This window comes from Lepisma saccharinum, chromosome 2, assembly GCF_977018435.1.
Source record: "Lepisma saccharinum chromosome 2, izLepSacc3.1, whole genome shotgun sequence".
Lineage (NCBI taxonomy): Eukaryota > Metazoa > Arthropoda > Insecta > Zygentoma > Lepismatidae > Lepisma > Lepisma saccharinum.
Window position 1 is genome coordinate 162,983,936 of NC_139230.1, and position 17,024 is coordinate 163,000,959.

The 17,024-nt window shown below is 36.1% G+C and overlaps 1 protein-coding gene across 2 annotated transcripts in view; it reads left to right on the forward strand.

The window, feature by feature from the left end:
* Positions 1-17,024, forward strand: part of LOC145984555 (spermatogenesis-associated protein 1-like) — a 148,025-nt gene that overhangs the window by 36,340 nt on the left and 94,661 nt on the right. For both annotated transcript variants that reach the window (XM_083118204.1, XM_083118205.1), the window contains exon 3: positions 12,721-12,838. In XM_083118204.1, the coding sequence (XP_082974330.1) occupies positions 12,721-12,838 (118 nt within the window). The remainder of the gene's footprint in view (positions 1-12,720; positions 12,839-17,024) is intronic.

Sequence of the window (17,024 nt, forward strand, 5' to 3'; positions counted from 1 at the left end):
TATACATTTAAATTATATTTTAGCTACTGTGATATTTAAAAAGTTTAACATACACAACTTACGATTTGCGTAAGGAAAAACAAATAAAGCATTCATTTATGTTTCGACTAATATATTTTTTTTAGAAAATTTTTGCGCCTTTTCACGGAAGACGTAAGCGTATGATCAATTCAGATATTGAATCTGTGTGCGTGTGTATGTGTACACACATAGGCACACGTAATGTTTTTGATGGAGAGATTAACAAGGCCAAGAAATTCTACCTTTCTAAGAGAGCGCACTCAGCGATGTCCTTTTCCCGTGAACGAAGCGACCCTTCGAAAGCTACTTTTGTTCTCTTGTATCCTTTTCTCATTTAATGAATTTTCAGTTCACATTCAAAGCGAGTCTGACGATCATAAAGAAGTACACTTAAAAATATGTCATATTAAAGAAACATTTGTAAGATGTTTTAAAGACATTTCTAAAACAGTTTCAATAATGTGATGAATACTTGAATCTAAAAAGAGGGATTCAATATTTTCACCCCAAGTTGAACATGAATAATTCTCATAGGCGAAACTCATTGAGTGGTTGACTTACGAGTTCACCACAGAAAGGATCCAGGTTCGAGTCCTGGCACGCACATGGGCTTTTATGTGCCCTTTAATCAATTTCTCCGTCGCAAGTAGTCTAAAGTGACAAGTAAATGGCGTAAAATATGATAACTACAAATACCTTTCACCAATTTCATGTAATTATCTTTCATCTTAATGGTCATGATTAGCCAAAAATACAGAAAAGCAATATAAAATGAGAAAAGTAATACATAATATAAAATAATCCATACTAAGTTAGTTAACAATTTTTAAATTGTAAATATCCTTCAAAGTACTACAAAGAGGTTCTCCCGGTGTCACCTTTGATTTGTACTGTGCCTTATAATACGTATCTATGCACTTAGAATCAAATAAATACAAATTTTCTTTTCCAATTTGTTCATAAAAAAACATGTTTTTTTTAAAATTCAGATATTGCATTTTGACAAATTAATTAAACCAAATTAGAATTTAATACTTGTTAGGCATATTTCATTTAGTCATCTGCAGGACGAAAGATGTAATTCCAACCCCGGGTGGGTTAAAAGAATAAATAGTGCATGGAAATGCTAATTCACTACCTAAGGCATCTGAGAGATTTGAAAAGAGAAATTCTGGTTGAACGATTGACATTCAGCTCCAAGAGAGTTGGGGGGATGGATGTTGAACTACCAGCCCATCCTCCTAGGTATGACTTTGTCTAATAATGTCAGACTCTGAAGAAATGGGTGTGTGAAAAGTAACGTGCATGTTAAACTCTAATACAGTGAATTATACGTAAAAGGGAAGTCAGGTTTGCTAAACTAATAAAAGGTCAATTAATTAAAAACACTCTCGTCATCAATCAATTTCATAGACAGAACTAAAATCACTTGGAAGATACTCTCTGTATTTTTTGTTGTTTGCATTCTTGTTATCTAGCATCGGTTTTCTGCCACATTTGATTAATCGCGACTATGAGGACGAGTGATGATTAGATGAAACTGATAAAGGGACAATCACAAATACCGCTCATGCCCAGGCCGGATCTTTAGCTCAGGAACTTCGAGCCTGCGCTAAAATATTATCACAAGCACCCTATTAGATTAATTTAACATAAAAAGATAGAAGTTTTTTCGTCTAGTGTGATAAAAGAATATTAAAATCTATTTGTTCCACTAAAGTTATTTTCTATATTTCTTTTAAATCCTTCTTCGATATTGTTGACTTCATAACATTGTAGAATAAGAGATTCAATTTTCAATCAATGCTTTAAATAATATTTTATTAATATAATACAATAAAGTGAATGTAAATTCCAAACTAAAATAATATCAGTTTGCTTGCGTGAAATGAAAAGATACATTAAATGTTATTCGCTTAAATATCGGATCTAATACAACAGTGTTTCCCAAAGTGTGCGCCGTGGCTAGCTTACAGGGTCACAGCGAAATATTCCAATATTTTCACTGAAATTCAATCAATGATATGATTCCAAATATGTGCTTATTTTGTACTTTTTACAAACTAAATGTTTCTGGATTTAAAGGATGTGTTTACTTTTTAACTTAAGGCAAGCAATCTAACGACACTAACAAAGCGTTTCAAGTTTTAGATAGGCCTACATTCTGACTGGGGCGCCGCGGAAAAATCTTGAAACACTAAGGGCGCCGTGAAATGAAAATGTTTGTGAACCCCTGTAATGCAAGAAAGAGAACATATAAATATGACACTTACGCTTTTTTGCTTTTTAAAGTATATTTTGTTTATTTTCCATGTTTAATTTTGTGCGCTTTGTTAATGAAACGTTTCCTACTCTATTACGCACACCGCCTCATAATCGTTCAAAGTAACTTGGTCTAATGAGAAACTTCCTTGCGTGCAGTGCGGATGATTATATCAAAGAGAGTCAGTTGTTTCACTTTTGGCCTTGTTCCCTTTTTCCCACAAAACCCATTAGATCGTGAAAGTTTAAAGGATGAAGAGTTGTACAATTTCAATTAGGTTTGTTCTCAGGAAGTCAGAGATAAATTCAGTGTTTGCTGAAATCCCTCATATATGCGTTTGTGTGCAATTTATGTACTAAATTATTAATAATGTAAAATGTACGTAAACATAAAGATTGAAAATTATGGATATATCTATACAAAATAATTTCATTGCTATCAATTTTAGTAACACAGGTGTGCAGAATCATTGTTAATTAATTTAAATTTTGTTGCAAAAAGGAACTGTAAAATTTTCAAGTGATTTTTTTAATTCACAGCCAAAAAAAATACCTAGAGGAAACCTAACGTTGTTAAATAATTTTTCATTCTCTTCTCTTTCCGAAGCTATTAATATAACGATATAAACAATGCCTTCATTGTCATTATACAAGGGAAAATTAACTTATACTAAGATATTCATCAATAACTTTGAAAGTCTCCATATGTTGCTATTAGGCTATGAATTTTCTTATTATTTCGTAATGTAATTGAATGGAGCGGTGAAAAGTAATGATAAAGCCATTTAGGAAATAGTCCACAGATAATCAAAAACCTTGGCTAGTTAATATCTCGTACATAAATAAGTCATTCCCAAAAATAACAGACGTAGGTATTAGATAGATTTATTTATTGATTTGCAAGATATTCTAGGTTCGATCCCAGATGTTGGTTGCTTCTTTCTTCACGTTTTACCATAAAAATGTATCATAAGGCTTGATTCACATCTACGCTCAAGCAACACTCAGGTCACTGTCCCCTTACGCTCCTCTCACGGTCAGAGGGTATCCACACTAGCGATCAAGCTTCGCTCCCATCAAGGTAAGATCAACGTGAGTCTGGTGTTGATTTCTTCACAGAGTACGTAGATTTTTCTGTATAAAAATCCTGCCGATTATGCTAAGTACAATGTTTAAGAGATTTTCAACAACGGACTTGTCTGTTACAGCACTGGTATTAATTAGAATAAAATAAAAAAGAATGGAAATTGCGAAAACGGGGATTGATTGATATGGTTCACTTACTTAGCTTTTCTGCCAGTTTTGACTAATTGCGAGGATGAGGATGTGTTGTGATATGACGAAATGATGAAGAGACATCACAAAGAACATCCATGCCCAGGCCGGGATTCGAATTCGGAGCACCTGGCGTCGTAGCGCGGTATGCTAACCACTCGGCCACGAATTGATTGATTTAGTTTATTTTACTTCGCATTTTGTTACACTTTTGGCTAATTTTTGAAGATGAGGTAGAGTGATGATATAATGAAATTGATGAATGGACACTCACAAACACACATGCCCAGGCCGGGATTCGAACCTGGGACCACTCGGCCAAGGAGGTCGACTATTAAATTATAATACTGTTTATTGATATTCTTTCTGTTTGAAATCGGCAAACGTTTATTTGCAGCTACAATGTGCAAAACTGTAAATGTCAACAGTGGTAAACACTACTTTCTCGGTCTAGGTTTGGCATGAACATTTTCGGCCTCCTTGTTTCATATTTACATTGTTGACCACTTCATTTATCAGAAAGTTACCGACACAACACGTGACAGTTAAACATCAGATCCTAAGCATAGTTTCAAGCACGCGATTGTTACGCACATCGTGTGAAAAGTCATCTTCCACGACAAAAAGAAGGAATAATTTTGTTTAGTATTCCGTAAACGAATAACAAGTTCGTCTAGATATCAACAATGATTTCTTGCCTTGGCAGAGGGTTGACCAATACTTCCTTTCCCTTTGCACACACACACACAAATGACAATTTTGTTGTCCGGAAAAATATGACCGTCAATATGTTAGCTTTTTGATTTAAGGATTTTAATTCATGCAAAGGTCATTTCAACTAGTGCTCATGGATCATATTTGTGGTTAGTCCCCTATTGAAGTTTTTTAATTGGTTATAATTGTAATTTGGTTGTTTCGGTCAGTTTTTTTCTTAAATTTCTTTTACTCGGGTTTATGAAATCGCAAATTTTGACCGATGTTTTACAAACAGAGTTGAGAGGAAAATATTTTGGGATTTTTTTTGCGCCATGTCCCCATCAATCAATTTTATCTATACTCGCCTCCTTTCTCTGTGTTTCAATAGGTCTTTGACTTCAGCCTGCTCATCTTCTATGCACAAAACTGGGTTACGTATCCTCTGCAACGTGGGTTGAGCGATACAGATGTTCACATCAACGATTAAGCTTAGGCAAAGTCAAGCTCCTCACCCTCACGCTCCGGTCAAATATTCTTTCCACCCGATCGTGACCGGACTCCGAGCTGAGCGCGATCGGAACGAAACTTGACCGGAATGCCAGGTGTGAATGCTTCTATTTAAAAATCATTCAACAATATTTGACCCCATCGTGAGGGGAGGGTGATCTGAGCTCAGGGTTGTTAAATGTCCAGGAATTTTAAATATAATAAATTCCGGTCCAGGAGAGAAAATCAGCAAGCGTAAATGGGTTTTGGACCGTAAAGAACCTTTTTATTTGTAAAGTATTTCAATTCGGTCCAGGAACCTTTTCCCGGATGAATTTAAATACGGTCCAGGAATCTTTTTTCTGAATGAATTTAAATACGGTCCAGGTTTTTTATCAATGAATTTAAATTTGGTCCAGGAACCTTTATTCCAGGATCAATTTAAATACGGTCCAGGAACCTTTTTTCCCGACAGTTTAAATAGGGTCCAAGTTCCGTATTGAAATGAAACAATACGCAACTTGGATCGAATACGGACCTGACGATAAACAGTTATCCACTTGTGAGCATGAAATACTAATCCAGGTGCTGGCTGTCTCGAGAATCTAAGGTAGTGCAAGGTAGGAATGGGAGAAACGCAAACGCTGCAGTCACGTTACTCCTTTCAATGTAGCCCCATTCTCTCGCGCGCGTTCCTTCACTTGGTTGTAGCAACACTGCCCTTCCCTGTTGTGATATCTGCTGGGAACACAGCAACCTCACGTTACCTCATGGACAGCTCCTATTGGCTGCGATTCCTGGATCGGTTGCAGAAACAACAAGTGGCGGGTTTGTTTGAACTCAATGTGACGCCACACTAATATAGTCCATTGCGTTATTTACATTAACTTTTCGACAAGGTAGTTTTTGAACCTGGCCCACGAGAGATTTATTTCCTGCGCTACGTTTTCTACAACCGCAGTGTGAAATTCCAATGTAAAACGTACTCGCGGGCATTTTTAGAAGGCAACTTTTAATCGGTCAATCCTGGTGCAGGAATTCAATCCCGGACTAGGAGAGAATATCAGCAAACGTAAATGTGTTCTAGACAGTGTATAACCTTTTCATATTTGAAGCATTTCAATTCGGTCCAGGAACCTTTTTTCCGGATGAATTTAAATATGGTCCAGGAATCTTTTTTCGGATGAATTTAAATTCGGTCCAGGAACCTTCTTTCCGGAATGAATTTCAATTCTGTCCAGGAACCTTTTTTCCGGAAGAATTTACATTCGGTCCAGGAACCTTTTCTCCCGCATCAATTTAAATACTTACCAAGAAACTTTTTCAGGAACAATTAAAATACGTTCCAGGAACCTTCTTTCAATGAACAATACGCAATTTGGACCGAATTTAAATTGAGCGAGGAAAAAGGTCCCGATCCTGCAGCGGAACCCAATAGAACCCATTAGAGTTTATGGGTTGGCTGGACCTTTAACAACCCAGTCTGAGGGACTTGAGGGTAGATGTGAATCAAGCTTAAGATTTACAATCAAGGGATTAAGGGATTTTCATATAAACTTAAAACATTATTGAGATTAACGTTGCCTAATAGTATAGGCAACGTATGCACAATTTATTATACTGATTACCATTCGGAACATACATTCTTCTCCTTATAAAGTCTCCGTCATATCACCATTCACTATAGCTCTTTTCCAGTCTTACCGCGGGCGCTCAATATGCTGGCAAGGGAAGTGGGGAGCGGGGAAGCGACCAATCCAGCGCGATAAGAAACGCAGCAGCCTGTAGAACAAGATGCGCGTATTACTGTAGTTCCTTCCCTCGACGTCCTAACTTTCGGCGCCACCGCTGTTGTCTGGATGGTCTGAGCGTATTATCCGCTCCCTACTTCCCTTGCCAGCATATAGAGCGCCCGCAGTAAGAGCAGATAAGACCTATAGTTAATGGAAATAAAATAAAATTGATACTACTTGACTTCAAGATTTATTTATTTCACAGTTCAGTGTGAAACAATGAAGTCCCAAATTATTTGCAAACTTAATGACATTAAATTCTCTAATTGTATTTAGATAATTTTTGAGTTCGTGTATAATTGCCATTAATAATCAATAAACCAAACTAATCATTACAACCATTTAACCAAATCGTGTTTCTCGCTTCGTCACAAATCCTGGGTTACTGTATCCTCCAGATCGCTTCGGTATTTTATTGTCATTGTTCTTTCCTCTATTTCATCCAACCACCACTCAATCTCATCGTCGTGATTAACCTACGGAAGTAGAAAAGCGACATTAAATCATAGTTACACAAGTCAATCATTGTGAATTTACGTTATATTCTTCCGGACAGCCAGCCTCCTTTTCAGAAACCGTTTCATCCAGCCTATTCAGGGATTTCGCTTGTTCAAGGTAAAAAGGGGAGGGAAGAAATCCAACAACGCAGAGCACAGCACGTTTGATGTAACCTCTTCCCAGGTAAACACAATAAGATTTTACCTGACCTTGCACAATGTGAACTACAGGTTGACGATCATACTACCTTCCATTAATTTGCTACAAAAATAATTTGTGTGCTCTTTAAAAAATATAAAGAGGAAGTGGATCATATTTCAAATTCACAGTGAACGGTGTTACTTTTCCTTAAAAGTATGGTTGAAGGTCTAATGAGCGCGTGTGATAGTGGTTATCGTTCTGGATTCCGACTCCAATGGTCGTGGCAAAAACGTTTCGTAAGCTTTATTAGTTTCCCATTGTTTATATAGGAATTGATTCTCTTTAACATTAAGGATGAAATATTATAGGATAAAAACTCTCTAGTACTACAAGAAGAGATAACATTAGGATCGTTATTACTTATAAATATGAAATTTGAGTTTGTGTCTTTAGTGGTCTAAACGCACGTGAATGCAAAAATCCTAGGAGGAAGATTTTATTATCTTATACTGAAATTGAAAAAAAAATAAAAAAAATAAAAAAAGCTTTCCCCCATATTGCAAGAAAATCACATTGTACATTATTGTATTACATAGCCATAATTGATTCTTTGTTATTACTACTAAACGTTAATCACAATATTTTGTGTAACTAAAAGGCATCACCTCTTTTTCACCCTTTCCCTATATCCTTCTTTCTTTTCCACACGCAGACGCATACACATGCTCTCTCATGCATGCACCAGAAGATAAATCTTTGGATAATCCTATGTATGTAGCACAAAAAAAAACACTATTTATTTTCTACAGCCAACCTCTCAAAAATTGAAGCGGAAGCTTGACGAAATTCAATTGCCTATTCTCATCATCAAGGTAATTCATGATTTTTATGGCTTTTCTTCACGGATCGTGGGATATGCTGTACACTTCATTCTTTCATTCTTGTTGCTTTTTCATTACATACCGTTCTCGGACAGAGTGATTTGGATAAAATAAAAATAATTAGGCCTACAAGTAGAAACTATACGTTTATGACCAATGAAAAAATATGAAATTATTATTGTAATTTTTCTTAAAGAATTTAACTTTCCTTGCCCCTCACAAAGTATTTTGTGATCTGTGATATAGTATGAAAATGTTTGTATTTTTAAAGTATAATAGCTTCGTGTTATTCTATTGGATTTCGCATATGCCTATTGTGCTCTTAGCAAACCTAAAATTATTCCTATCTCTATGTGCAACAGACCAACGTCCCGGGTATGTTGAGTTGCCAAGTAGAAAATGTCGCTGTCAGGAAACTTATGATAGACGCTGTACATGAAACATATTTATAATTCTTGCACAACTAATATTGTTCTCACATAATTTCTTGAGTTTTACTTATTTGTAATTATTCCTTGTTCCATGAATATCATTCTTAATTGAACAAAAAAGTAACGATTATTTAAATTCGAAATATTGTATTTTATCTCCTTCATTTGAACATGTCAATGTGATACAGAAATAACAAAAGCATATTAAAGGCGACTGAACAAAAATATTTTCGTTAACTGTTTGAGTAATGTGCACCATTGCAACGTAGGGAGGACATGAAGTGACAAAAAATTTAGAAGAAGCGTCTGTGATCTATTTATTATTAATATTTTTACTCTTAATTTAAATATTCATTTGGTGTAAGGCTTGTCGTATAAATAAATAAGTCCGTGGAATCCAGTCGCTATAAGGAATGTGGATCCATGAAACACATCACTTTGTCATCGCAGCATTCGTCTAGAGAAAGACTGAGAAAATCCACAGAAAAACCAGGCAGGATGGCTCTCAGCAAGATTTGTACCTATGACCTGGAGAATGTGAATCAGTCATATGAATCACTCACCTAAATTCGTTGGAAATTATTGTTTTTTGAAATTGGAACTCAAAAATACTTTCCATGAATCATTGAACTTATTTATATTTTGCATTTTGTTATTTACGGCACTTTTCTGACAATTTTGACTCATCTCGATTAATTGATTTAGTTTATTTTACTTCGGGTTTTGTGCCTCTTGGCTAATTTGCGAAGATGGGGATGAGTGATGAAATTGATGAATGGACATTCACAAACAACCAAGCCCGAGCGGGATTCGAACCCGGGACCCTTGCCGTCGCAGCGCGATGTGGTAACCACTCGGCCACAGGGTCCGGCGACTAATCTCGACTATGATAATTAATTATGATCAGATGAAATTAGTCAAGGAATGCTCGAATAGAGCAACCCTGCCCAGGCCAGGACTCGAACCTGGAACTTAGGTGGCGAGATCGAAAGTCTACTACTTACCACGCTAAGCTGCCGTTAAACTTACCAGGAAAAATAAGTTAGATCTCATAGATAAAATATATATAAAAGTATGCAATTTAAAAATTAATTGTGTTAGGCCTTACGTCATGCTTCATAGAGTACGTAAGAAATCAATCCACAGAATTTTTCTTCCGCCGTTCTGACAGTCAAAATGTCAGGAAATCAGAACGCCGAGCGTTGTCATGTCAGTTAACCCATTTGGTATACAATCAAGATATTACCATCCTTGGGAACTTTCATTTGGTGTGTTGCAGAAGAGATTAATAAAGAATGGTAAGTGGCGCTTGGGAAGGAAGCGTCTCACGTGATCTGCGACCGCAGCTGCACGGAGTGCGCCGATGAATGTTGCATGCTTCCTGCTTCTCTAGGCTCTCTGTTATCAGGAGCGAGTCTTCCGGCCTCTGCGACTGACTGATGACTGCTTTGCACGACAGGAGCTCTTAACTGGGCCACCAGGAACACAGTCTGCAACCCAGTCTGCCTCAAGGAAACCCATTATTCTGCATAAGGCGAGGTAATATATCTTCTCACTCTACCAGCAACGACTCCCTCCCCCGTCTTAAATCTGCATTCACTTGATGCAGGATGCAAAAAATTCATTTCTTAAAATTCTTCATCGAAATTAATGAGATAGTATTATTGTTCTTGTCAGATTTTCTTATTTCTCTTAAATATAAGTTAGCACCAAATCCTTTATATGTTGATTTAAATTGAAGGGGTCAGAGGTAAAACGTGGTAAGTGGCATTTTGGTCATTATTGAGTTTATTAAGCAGAAAGGTTATTAGAAACTACACTGTAGAAAAATTGTTCTCGTATTTTGTTTACGAATTTCAGAAGCGTTCAAAGAATTTCAGGAATTAAATAATTTTATAAAATAAATTTAGATTGTATACAGTGTATAACGTTGTGCTTTTACAACGCTGGTCCGCTATATAATAAGAACTTTAATATTATATAAGATATATATTTTTTACACTGTATAATTGCTATACTACTATAAAAACATAGTACCAAACTGTTGTGTATATATATTGTGCGATGTCAACATATTGTATTTTGTATTGTACATCCACCAATGCCCTTCAGGGGTACTTTCGGTGTGAAAAGTTCTCAATAAACCATTGAGTACAATGCAAATTGCATTTCATGGCAATTACACGTGAAAATTCAAGTATTTACTTTTTTAGTCTTTACTTTGTAATGCAATAATGACCCAAATGTAACTTAGCATGTTCTATCCCCGAGCACATCAATTAAGTTTTGGGAAAGATTCTCCTTCGCAGTAAAAGGGGAAAAAGAAAATCTACTTTTAAATAGAAAAACTATATGCGGCCGCGGTGGCTCAGTCGGTAACGCGTCTGACTACCATGCTAAAGGTCCCGGGTTCGATCCCCGGCCGGTTCAAATCCGGGAACTTTTCTAACGGTGAAAGCGGCCCCGGCGCCTACCCAGCGTCGAATGACATGAGTACCTGGGGGAAACCCTGGGGGTAAAGGCGGTCAGGGGCGTGATGCTGATCACATCACCCCCACTCACGACCGGATCAAGAAAGTGTGGGGCGTTACCCCCACACCCCCTATACGCCTTCATGGCGTGGTGCTAAGCACAGGGGAACACTTTACCTTTTTTAAATAGAAAAACTATTTTCAGACCAAAATAAGAACGTTTTTCTCTGACTCGAATATATTGTTGATACACAGCCTCATATTCCCTTCCAAAACAAGATACTTCATACGTCCCCGTGGCCTTTTTTCGCGCTCAAAATGATTTACAATCTTTCTTACAAATGTAGCACTACTTCCTTAATCATGTATAGCACCAACTGAAAGATTATGATTGTAGTATAGTTCTCCCTAAAACTTTTTGTAATGTACACGAAACAAACTAATTGGTTGAATTTTATAGCTCACTTAGAAAAAATGTGTTTAGCTCCGCCTATGCATATAAGTACCGTATTTTTCGACGTATAAGACGCACTTTTTTCCCTTAAAAATAGGTCAGAAAAACAAGATGCGACTTATGCGCCAATTGTCAGTTTTTGATTACCTTAATTTCTGGAAACTTTCTATGTTCTGAGTTCGACGATTTCTTTCTTGCTTTCTTGCGGTATGTGACGAAGAAGACTAAAATGTATTATTTCCTAGTTAGATTAGGTAAGTTATTTGTTGAAAATAGGCCTAAATACTATTTGAAATACTGTAAATTAATTTAAATTCAGTGATAAAGCATTTTCCTAAAAAAATGTATACGACAAATGAGGTGCGTCTTATACGTCGCCAAATACGGTCATTCAAATATGGCCTGGTTTTAACTTTTTCCCAGCTTGATTCGAAAATTCAATAAAAAATCCAATTTTATGCCACTATGGTCCATTCGGTTGAGTGTCGGATTGCCACCACCAGGGTTCAATTTCCATAATTGGTGGTCTCAGGTAAAAATAAGTTTCGTTGATATGCATAAGCAGCTCTGGGTGTCACCCATCCTCTCATCAATGGATACCTGGAAGCGATTTGGTGGGAGGGGGGAGTATGGGGCTGATCACATTACCTGCATTATGGCCAAGATCGAAAATACATGTATCCCTACCTCCACACTCTTATGTGCTGTGAACGGAAATCAATAGCTTCGTAAAGCTGTAGTCATTAAGAAACATAAAACTGTCAAATTTCATTTTATATCATTTCTATTAAACCAATGATACATAGTGTATAATATTAACTCAATTCTATGTACAAATTAAGTGAGTAAAAGAGTTCTGTAATTTTAAAATTACATTTTCTTCTCATTCCATGAAACAATTTTAAAATATTTTAAACATGTAGCGGAATATCCAGTTACACACATACACAATAAACTTGCATTTATAACTTGCTTGTTTGTTCATAGAACAATTTTGTGGTTGCATATATCAGTGCGTTTAAGTGATAACGAAGTCCTCTCCATGTATAGCCACTGCCAATAAAAATGGGACAGCTTGATATTGAAATTTTCGCTTCCTCGCAAGGCGTTATGTGTGTTTCCTAACTCTGCCGCGGTAAGTGGATTTGATTTTAATAGCAAATTTTCAAAGCAACTTCTACCACAGCCGTAGACTTAGGCAACACACATGACGGCTTGAAGGGAAGCGAGCATTCCCATTTTTTTGCAGGTGACTGTACGTACAAACAAAGGTTCCTAACACAATATATTTTTATAATTTCTCTCTTTCAGAGTGATACCTGAACTTACGATTCACAATCTACGGCGGGAAATTCTACTGCAACTTGGTCCTGACGTCATACCTTCTGATTACGTGTTCGTTCGTAGCGTTGGCCGCAACTTTACTCAGGTATTGTCATTTACATTCTTGAATAAATATTCAAACGAGAAATGAGATTTGCATATCTGACGAAAATATGTGATGTTGGAACGTAACTCTTTCACATCTTGCGACAACTTAGGTTGTTCTTCGACAGTGCACAGCTTTCCGCTCAGTCATTTCTACATACAAGACAAGACTAAAGGACTTCAGCGGATATATTTTGCGGCCCGCAAAGACCTTGAGTCATTATTCTGTGGATTTGAAAATAAAGAGGACCACAGTCTCTGTATAATTGAATCAGCTTAATTGCAACCGTCAATAGAATTTAATGTTAACAAATAACTAATCATCATGTGCATACGTAGTGACATTGTAGTACAACGTGATATTTTAGGTAATAAAATATTGTTACAATACTTGATTTAGTAACTTCGTATGACTTGAGACAGGAGTATGATCCTAATGCTACTGTAAGAAGAGTGTACCAATGTTAAGCTTAGGGCGATAGAAAAATGTAGTTGTTGAATTTGTTATGTTGACTTGAGAATTGTTTGCACTCACTTCTAACACAACTGCCTTCCATAATATAATCGTCACATGAATACTTAAGAATTGTTTATTTTACATCATGTTACCAATAATTTAAATTTTAATAGGTACATTGACAGATGTCACGTTAGACCACTTGCGTGTATTTTCAACGTGTTATATTTTTATACTGTTTTATAATTTAAATTATATTTTGTTTGCTCAGTGATTAACCTATATTTATTAATTTTCTGTATTTTATTTACTTACGGTCCTTGACATGAAAACTATATTTTCTTTCGCTCCAAAACCCAATAAATCGCAAGTGAATGAATCCAACAGAAGGTCCTTATGTTGACGAATGTTAGTTTTCATTTACCTTCGATGTTATTTGATGCTGTTATGTGTTATAAAATGGATATAGATTATCTTATATAATTTTATATCTAAAATTATTTGCATTCCAAACAGACAAACCACTTGTTCACTTCAGAGATTTTGATTGATTGATTGATTTGCTTTATTATACTTCGGTTTTGTGTCACTTTGGTTAATTTGCAAAGATGGGGATGATAGATGATATGAGGAAATTGGTAAATGGACACTCACAAACATCCATGCCCAAGCCAGGATTTGAACCCGGAACCCCGGGCGTCGTAGCGCGATGTGCTAACGACTCCGCCACGGAGGCGGACTCACTTCAGAGACAGTCAATTTATATGTATATGTATGTATGTATAGTAGCTTAATAGATGGTGGACTGGGAATAACTGAGCTTCTCCTATGAACTTCAGGTTTATTCTGATTAGATGTATAAATACAAAGTTGTGAGACACTCATCACACCACTACCCACTGCCGATATCAATAATGCTCCTTTGAACGTATATCAATGGTACGTGGCACTGTACTAATAAAGTTGATACTCAATCACTGAGGGTGGAAATTATGTAATTACTGTGACTGATCACTTTTAAAACCACTATTTTTGAACTGACGATATACAAATTCATCGTTATTTACTAGCGTTTTCTAGTAATATATATTATTTAACATGAATACATTTTGACTTAGACCTACATTTTTGGACGGTGTTCTTTTTACTTATAGTGATCTAAAAACCCTTACCTTACTTGATGAATTATGGAAATGGCTCTTGTGTGATAAATACTTACGATTGGTGAGAAATACAATAAGTAACAAATTAAATTCGTCAACAACGATTTTGGTTGAATGAATTGAATTGATATTTGACTAGAACTGATACAGTTAGTGCAAAATCACGGAGGAATTCATAAATCACAAAACTATCAATAAGTCTTTTTAATTTTATACTTAATTTGCATATGATTATATAAACACAGTGTTTGCTAAATTATATACGTGATTTATACCAATTAATGGTAGTTATTTTATGTAGTAATATTTTTACATTCAACTTTTACATTTTTATATGAGATAGCAAGAAGAAAATAGCTAAAATGGCAAGGTAGACATGCTACTGGTAGCAACAGCATGGAAGAAAAAAATAAGAGCTGTCATAATAGAAATATGGAGATACCAATCACACTATGCAGTTAATACATTATATACAAAAGCCTAACCTACTGCACGAGTGCTGCCTTCTTCCTGTTCCTCCTTCTCACACATCTCTCTCGTTAATCTCTTGGCCCAAGAAAGTTCCAGACCGAGTGCTCGCTCACCTCCACGCGATCACGCGAAGCAACCCACGGGTGCAAGTATTTTCAAACACAGCAGCCGGGGATATTGCTTTTGCATGTCACGCCAGGAACATTAAGTAGCCGTGGAAAGCAACCCAAAGCGTTATAACAGATTAACATAATCCGCCTTCTGACCGACATCTTAGAGCTCTGTTGGTGTTTTGTTTAAGAAGACGTGACTTCTGGCCGCTCTGAAATGGCGGCGTGGCGGTTGTGCGCTTGAGTTTTGTTCGGATTCCTTCGTCTTAACTGCTCACGTGACAGCTTCAGTGCAAGTTACTACAGCCCATGGTCGACACGTCTTACGTCGTTATGTAAGTACATTCGTTGCAGACATATCATGTAATGCTTAATGGTGTCCATCGATATAAATATCTAAACACTCTCCAGAAACACTCTTGAAAAGCAAAAGCAATTATGTTGTTCAACAGTAGACTTTGATTTCTAAGACAATCAGGGCTTCCAAAGATGGCGCAGTGGTAGCGTCGTCGCCTTGTAATCAAGGGGTCCAGGGTTCGATACCAATTGGAGGCACATAGTGGTTCGGATTCCACTTTAAACTGTAGGTCCAGTCCCGATTAGCCTTACTGTGCATAAAGTGTCCTTAAAACACCAAATCAATCAAAAGATTTCTAAGACAATCTTCGCCGTTACAAAATGGAATAGAAACATTCATGTGAAATATTAGTTCCTATTTACCTTTTGTGGTATTTAATGCTGTCTGTGGATGTAGTCATTAAAATTCAGATATGTTAAATAAATGCATAGCTATACATTTTTTGAATGAACTTCCAAATGTAAAATATTCCTTTAGATCGAAGATTATTTGCAGTAGGAGGCATAACATAATCGATACTAATCTGAAAATAGTATTAAACTAGTTTATCCTATTATTCTTGGCTAATCGTTATGATGATGATGTGTTATGATTAAGCCTGACACTTCGGTGGCGAGATGGTGAGTGGATCCCTCATTGCTCACGGTCATGTATGTAACTTGACATTAATATTCATATTACTAATGATACAGTCCTGATTATGATCTTTAATAAACTATGTAACCACTGCACCGCAAGGTACTAAAACGGTTCTGTAAAGTAATTATAACCATTTTTCCTTCTCTATGAAAGAGCATTTTTCAATTATTTTGTCTGGATTTTACGAAGAAGTTATCAAATTAACTCAATTTAAATGCATTTATTTCAAATCATTAAAAATGTTACTGTGCTTTATGTATAGTGCTTAATTTTGCACTATTGATTTAGGAATTCACACATATTTTATGGCATTCTAAGACATCGTTAGAATTTCTGTATGTAGTCCTACCACTTGATTAAAGAAACTTGGACATATAATATTGAATGAGGAAGTGATGCATGAGAATTCCTCATTTCAGCGTATGTGTGTGTGCGTGTGTGTGTGTGTGTGTGCTTATGTTATATTCAATGTTATAATAAAAAATTCACAAGGTCCCACGCGAAAAGCTTCTTTCATGTTTGAATAAAGGAAAGCTGTTGCAAAAGTCAATAACATTTGGAATAAATCGAATATATGTGAATGTAATCTGCGTCAATAAGTAGGTTATCGATCCATACACACACACAGACACGCACACGATATGAATGTTTACCCTCTTCTGATAATACTACGAAATGACATTACTCCTTTATTGCTTAGCTCACGTCAAAAGGTGACTAAATAACAATGTAAAACGCTTGAAGCGTATGCTAGTGACATTTAGTTTGAAATTCCAAAGAAATATCAATTATCGCATGTTGACCATAACTCATGTCCTAAACCTTAGAAATTCTTATTTCCAAATGTATGTAATTACCATTTTGAATAAGACTATCCTTTATATATAATTGAATACAACATTTTACAATCCAATCTTGCTTACTTACTTACTTCCTCAAGTCCCCTTCTGCCATCATAGCGTAGGGTTGGTTGCCTCGATCCATCTCCT